The 7465-nt window shown below is 36.5% G+C and overlaps 1 protein-coding gene across 1 annotated transcript; it reads right to left on the bottom strand.

The window, feature by feature from the left end:
• Window positions 1-2099: 2099 nt before the first annotated feature.
• On the bottom strand, window positions 2100-7465 carry LOC147512006 (ferrochelatase-1, chloroplastic-like). Its single transcript, XM_086603589.1, has 8 exons — window positions 6969-7465; window positions 6745-6888; window positions 6552-6653; window positions 4716-4819; window positions 4474-4600; window positions 4251-4403; window positions 3525-3625; window positions 2100-2671 (listed from the first exon to the last, which is right to left on the bottom strand). Exons 1-8 carry the CDS (start codon window positions 7299-7301, stop codon window positions 2347-2349), a joined length of 1389 nt encoding a protein of 462 aa, XP_086459715.1. The 5' UTR covers window positions 7302-7465; the 3' UTR covers window positions 2100-2346.

The following is a 7465-nucleotide window of genomic DNA, read 5'->3' as shown; positions in this document are numbered from 1 at the left end:
GATCTCAATATTGAGAAAGTGCATTGATTAATAGATTTTAATGAGGAGTAATGTTAAATTAGATTAATTGAGTTGATTGGATGATTCTGTAACACTAAATAGAATTAGTTCATCACAATCTGGATTGAAGCCAATGTGTTTGGATTTTATTTTCCTCTGTTGGATGCTATTCTATTGTGTAATTTGTCCGAGCACTGAGAGAAGTTTGGCTCGGGTCTTTAGATATCTATGTAGCAAGTCCGGCCATGGGCCGGGCCAAATGGCTAGTATATATCTAAGGATTTGGAATTTTTTTTTTTTATCATAATTAGTATTAGAATTTACAACAAATTGGAGACTATGTGAAGCCTTGAAAAATAAAGCCAAGAGGGTATAGCTATAATATATATCTGAGGACCAACACTATTTCAATTCAGCTAAAAAAAACAGCTACTAATCCCCGGTCAGCATAGTTTTAGATTTCTGGTTCTAACTTCTAAGCTTATTAGTTTAATAGAATAAGGGGCTTCTTTTTTTTAGCTAAGTGAGCAAGTTGTATTGATAACGTATAAATATACAAAGAACATCAAATTGTATAATGAATTTTTAATTTCCTATCGAAATTGTATTAAAAAGACAAGAAGGAAATGGAAAGAGGGCTTAAACAAGGGGATTGTTTGTCCCCTCTTTTGTTCATTCTCCAGCCTTAAACCAGCCAGAATTCTGTGGCACAGGCACAAGAGTGAATAGCACAATCATAGTTCGTGATTCCGAACGAAACTCCGGAATTCCGCTCGGAATTTCGGTTTTAAAAAATCAAAATTTTAAATATAGTGTCGAAATAATCGAAATTCCAAAAGAATTTGAAATTCTAAATTCTATAGGGTCGAAATTTACTGGATTTCGGTTTTTGGATTTACTGGAATTCCGAGAATTCCGAAATCCCAAACTATGAGCACAATACAATAAATTGCTATCAGATATATAATTTCGTCTGGAAGTTCCAACCAATCAACCTTTCTAGCCTTGGAGTTATTATAAGTTCTAACCAAGCACTCAGCTACCATTGTTTCTGTTTGAGCTAAAATCAATATGATGAAAGAAGTGCACTCAACACTACCCAAAAGTCCAAAACATTGTACAACCTTTTTACCTTCAAGACATTGTACAACCTTTTTACCTTCAAGAGTTATCAGATGCATGTGCATTAAACCCCTTTTGACCTGTTCATCTGCTCTTGGGTCTTCTTAAAAAGACGAGGTAGTGCCTCTGGAACGACTTTTGCTTTCGGGATTGCTCGATCACATTTGCTTTCCGGATTGCTCGATCACATTTCCTCCAGTCTTCCCTCTTCTAAGGTGGTCCTTGTTTTCCCTGCTGACAATTACACAGGGCTTGACGACCCATAATATACCTTCCCGATTATTGGAAAAGAGCGATTTAATTTGTCACGGCAAGCAGTTCCCTACATTTGCAATCCAGTTTAGATGCGAAACGTTTATGAAATTGTTTCTTAAGTTCACCAATATTCCATATTCCATGAAGATATACGCCATTTCATATAAACCTCGGAAAACCTCAAGCCCTACAGAGTTTCAGTCTTCAGCTACTGGTTTTTCCTTGAATTTATATCCAACTCCTCAAAATTTAACCCACTCATTCCATAGCAAAGGCATACGGTATACCATCATTAGCACCATAAAATTCCCAACTATATTTAGAGTTAACCAATATTACCCCCACTTGATGAGCAAATTACGATTTTTTTTCCGAGGGAAATTAGGATCTCCCCCTCAATACACACACAAAAAGAGTCAAATTGGGTTGACCATTTTTTTTTGTGTATTAGTCAAATTGCGTTGACCAATATTCTCCATCAACCAGTAGTATGAGACCCTAAACATCGTTTAAGCTAAATTCGTGAATGAGTGGCTTCTGCGCCAAAAATGTCTCACTATCTCATGTTCCTTTCTTCATTGAATAGCATAACAACTCACCTTTTCCCTCTTATATCACACGAATATAAATAAATTTTTGAAAAAAATGTACTTAAAGAGAAATTTCTGAGCAATCTAGGTTAGTCAAACACATCAATATAAATTGAAATAAAATGCCTGGGATTAAGATAACTATGACAAGAGTCAATAAATTTATATGACATTGAATACATTGCTCAACCCCAATTCGTGTTCTGATATATTCCCAAAAGCTGTTACAAAATACTAACAAAAACTGTACTGACAAATATTCCCAAACTACGACTTGAAGGAATTCTTTTCATCGTGCTACATGATACTGTTTAAGTAATAACTTGCTGTAAATTGTTGTGTATAAAACTATAAACAAAAGAAGGCTGTGGTTCTGTTCTTATAGGTAGTTCTTGAAGGTAGAGATCAGCTTTGGAAAGAAAAGAAAAGTAAATGCTACGAATGAACCAAAAAATAGTTTCAAGACATATCTCACTATGTCAGTGTCAGATTCCTGTGACATGCTCTTTTTGGTTGAATTTTCGGGAGAAATGGCTGTTGCGAGAGGTAGAGCTTCAATCACTGCGTCTGCTAGATCAGAAATGAAAGAAGAGGTGCACCCCAATGCTGGCACTCTGCCCCAGTTCTCAATGCCTGATTCAAGAGCCAATTCTCTGTACTCCATGTCAATCTCTTCAAGAGTCTCTATGTGCTCACTTACAAAGCTGAAAATCAAGATAAAAGGTTTTAGTTATCGAGATCAAGTCCAACAAAGATTTCAAGATCACTTGACAACTTGTCACAAATGGAGAGCAAAGTAAGGAAGAACCCAAGTTACATTGACACGGATACGTGTGTCCGTATCCGTGTGTGTCTGACACGGTGAAATATTAAAATTGAGGTATATTACATACAATATTTGTCTGTGTGTCCGATACGGACACGTAGATACGTATCCGACACAGACTATTTTTGAAATATGGCATGTCCATGTTACATAGGGAAGAACAAAATTCTTTTGCTGAATCAAGCAATTCAGGAGATACGTTATATAAGAAACCCTTGGTGTTCAACTCTCCAAACATTAGATTTCGTATACGTAAATTCGTAACAGAGATTGGTTCTCAAGTTCCTTGTATTTCTACAGATTCTGGTGTCCCTATCTGACTTGAACTCCATAAAGAGAATCAAATCTTAGGATTACCAACAATAACCCACTTAAAATATACAGTAATTTACATTTCACAATGAAAACCCAACTACTGTTTGACGATAAGTCTGAGTTACATTTCCGACACAGATATGAAGTGTCTGACACGGCAAAATATAAAAAATTGTGATATATTACATACAATATGTGTCCGTATGTGTCTGACACAGACACGGGGATACGTATCTGACACAGATTATTTTTGAAATAAGGTGTCCATGTAACATACAAATGGTAACCTATGGGTGGCAGTCAGTATGAAGGCGAGAATAAAATGTTTCTGGAAGTCAAATAGCACTTTGCTGACAATAAATATAACAAACAATGATCACCCACCATCATGATTATACAGCAGTACTACAACGTACCTTACGGGAACTGCAAGAAGATTCTTTACACCTTTCTGACCAAGCTCAACAAGAACCTTGTCTGTGTAGGGCTTCAGCCACTGTACAGGACCAACTCGACTCTGAAACAGCATATGTCCATTACATATAAGTTAATAGGCTATTAAACAAAGACTGCCACATATATGATTCAGTTGAATATTGCTTATGAACTAGAACAAGCCTACTGCATAGATTAGCGGTGCCTCCAGATTATAGTGTTCAGATATGAGTGAAAAAGCACTGGGCTCCAATATTTTATAACAAATTAATCAGATGAACTATTAATTCTGTTCATTTTTATCAAGAGCTCAAAGGGTCAGTTGTGTCTGCTGCGAAGATTGGTAACAATTTTTTATTGGAGATAGATATATATTAAGAAGAAGAAAAATATATATATAAAATAAGAATTTTAGAAAAAGTAATATCAATTAACTTATTACATTACTACGTCTATTTATTATTAGAAGAGTTATTAAAGCCCTCGTACAGTAAAAATATTTCTTAGCAATCACGACTTATAAGCTATAACTGCTTCTGTTTAATCTGCAAAAGATAGGCAGAATTGATGCTTTGGGACATGAATGACTAAATGGAAAGAAGAAAATAAAAGTAGTGATTAACCAGGCTGAGAGTTTGTATTGAGAACAAATTGGTATGAATTATCAGTACTCAATACAAACATTGAAGTAAAGTTAAAACTTTAACCTGGTAAGCAAGAGTATGGTTGTTGCCAATTCCTCTAGCTTTCAGCTCCTGCATGATCAAGCTGATGCACTCCTCCATTTGATCTCTATACGGATCTCCAGCATCTTCAACATAGGTAACCGGCACCCCATGTGCACTAAAGAATATCATCACCTATAAGTTGTATAGAAAGATTAGTATCCCGTCTCCAGAAGCTAAGACACTTGAACTTGCACAAACCTACCTCCTCGGGCTTGGAGAAACTCTGTAGTTCTTTCTCGATCAAGTTAGCCATGGAATTAATATAACCTTGACGTTGATACCATGACTTTATAATAGAAACTGGTAGCCTTGATAGATATGAGTCTTCCCTGATATAAATGTAAACTATTCAATTAAGTAGGCCAAGTAACTAGATGTTATCATGTTACAGGAGGGGGGGGGGGAAAGACGACTTGAAGTGGTACATATTGATCACATCCTTACCTGAAGATACTTTGGAGAAGGCTTATGCTTGATCCGCTGGTAGAGATCGAGTATTGAGGATAAAGTGGTAACACAACAAGTTTTGTAATTCCGTCCTTCTTAATCTGTTCATAGGTTGTATGTATGTCAACTCACAATAACTATCCTTGAAATGAAAAAAAAAAATGCCATTCCATTAAGACTTGGCTTTTCCACTTTTGTCAATAATTCAACATAAAGTAAGAGCTGAGTATCTAAAGATAGGGTTTTTTTTTTCCCACTAAAAGACAAAATAACACACAAAGGACGGTCCACATCATTTTGAGCAAGATCTAACGGCTTTTATTTGTTTTCGAAATTTTCGCTAGGGAAGCCGCCAAATTAGCTCGCTTCGCTTTCACTCTATTTCACAACAACACAAAACAGGTCGAAAGGAGGAGAGAAAAAAGTACATAAAAGACGAGAGTGCAAAAAAAGAAAAGAAGAAGCCCAATTCCTGATTTCGAGTCTCATCCCTTTTTTCAGCGACACACTCACACGTTTTTACAATGAATGAGGTACGCTTTTAGTTTGGGTTTTGTAAGACTAAAGTTTAAATTTAAAGTTTGTTTCGTTTCAATTTAAAGTTTAAAATTTGTGTTGCTGTAATTTAAAGTTTAAAAGTTTAAAATCTGTGTTTCAATTTAAAGTTTAAAAGTTTAAAAAAGGCTGAATTTACATAATGTATGGTGAGGAGGATGATGATAAGCTTGAATGGTGGGAAGTTATGTAATGTGTAAAATTTGTGTTGAATGGTGAGGAGGATGATAAGCTTGCGCTATACTGCCAAGTGCCAACTATCTGAGTTTCTTTTCATTCATGTCCTTAGCAACAGCCTTCCTCGACTTAGCAAGTTGAGAAACAGGGGAGCTACATGATACAGCATTTTATTGTATTATTCACACTGCCAACAACAGCCTTCCTCAACTTGCTTGCAAGACTTGCAAGCACAAGTTCCATTCAGTGGTTCTCAACTTCTCTCAACGTGTCACCTGTGCCAAAGTCCATTTTAATAGCACCCTGGTACAAGTTCCATTCAGCTTGCCTCAAAGTGGCTTTCAACTTCTCACAAATTAGTGAGGGTAGTATGAAACAAGGTTGGTGTATTTTCGTATGGTCGGGTCGGGTTCAGGTTCGGGTATGTCAGTTTCGGATAAAAAATTTGGGTTTTTTTTTCATTTTTAGTGTTATCCAATCAGGTCGGTCAGGTTCAGATATTAAATTTCGGTTTTATTCGGGTTTGGATAATAAGATAGGGTTATTTTTGCCCACTAAAGACAAAATAACACACAAATGACGGTCCAGATCATTTTGACCAAGATCAAACGGCTTTTTTAGAAATGATCTATTTGACAACAACACAAAACAGGTCGAAAGAGGAGAAATGATTATGAAGTATAAAACTGTTGGTAATTGTTATATCATCGATCCAATGCTACCATAGAGATGATCTCTTGGGGTGTTATTCAAAAGCAATGTGTCTAGAGTGCCGACTGGCACGGGCATTCACTAGTCCCAAACAAGTAAGAGCATCTATATATACAGCTTGAATAAACTGGACGTATTGAGGTTGAATGATGTAATAATCAAGTCTTGGTCTTTAAGAAATGATTTTGTGTAGTCGAGTAAATAAGCCACTGGAATTTATGCGAGTCTTAAACAAGAAGAAGAAGAAGAAGGGGCCAAAAAAAAAGTGTGTCAAAGATGTGGAGGGTTGTGTGCTTAGAAATAAGACCTTTCAGTGATCAATATGCAGATAAGAAACAATATGAGAAAGACCAAGAAGCAATCAAATTATTTATGATTTTAAGAACAAACCTGATGAACGGCTTCCTCGGTAAATGGGTACCAGTATCTCATTGCAACATATACATTCGCCTGTAATTTTTTGGATTCTAAAGCAGTTTTGAGTGCCTGTGCCTGTGACAAACATTACTGACTGTTAATTTCATTGTTTGTATAGACAAGTGAAACAAGTAGGCATGTTGTACTTTCCTCTATCAAAACTTACTTGCTCATTAGTTATTCTGCGCAGCGGTGATCCACCCCCAATGGCAGCATACCCCTCTTTACTTTTTGGAGCCCTAAGAACAGAAATCAATTGTGCCAAAGGCCGCTGAAGAAACTGAAACAATCTGGGAAGCCGTATAATATCCTGCCACAACAAATCGTGATGATTTATTAATAAACATATCAAGTAATAAGCATATAAAATGAAGGAGGGAAAGCACATACTGGATCAGCGAATAAATTAAACAAAAATGGTTGAACATCATGTAGCGTCTCTGGGCCTCCAAGATTCAGAAGCACCACTCCGACTTTCTCATGTGTGAGTTGAGAAGGAGTATCAGACACAGTTTGATCAAACGTCCATACTCCAGTGGTGCAAAACGTTTTCCCAACATTGTCAGATTTAGATGAAGCTTTAATTGCTACATTCTGAGAAATATGTCTAGATTTTTTAGTAGATATGAATGACAGGGAGGGTTTATGGCTAGAAATCGGTACGCGAGAAGCAGAAAGGTGGTTAGTGTGATGAATTACTTTAGAGCTTGCCGCTGCTTCCATGCCTTCGATCTAAGAGGGTTTTGATTTGAAGCCTTGAAGGGGTATTTTATAATTAATTTATATTAGGTAGAAATGGTCTAATTAAGAAGAAAAGCAGTTGCTGTGCCCCACGTGTTTGTGTGAGAACCTCTTGATACATAGTTCCACGGAGTCTCGAATGGCGT

The sequence above is a fragment of the Coptis chinensis genome, chromosome 3, assembly GCF_015680905.1.
Source record: "Coptis chinensis isolate HL-2020 chromosome 3, ASM1568090v1, whole genome shotgun sequence".
NCBI lineage: Eukaryota > Viridiplantae > Streptophyta > Magnoliopsida > Ranunculales > Ranunculaceae > Coptis > Coptis chinensis.
The sequence above is the reverse complement of the archived record's forward strand: the minus strand, read 5'-3'. Positions and strand labels throughout refer to the sequence as shown.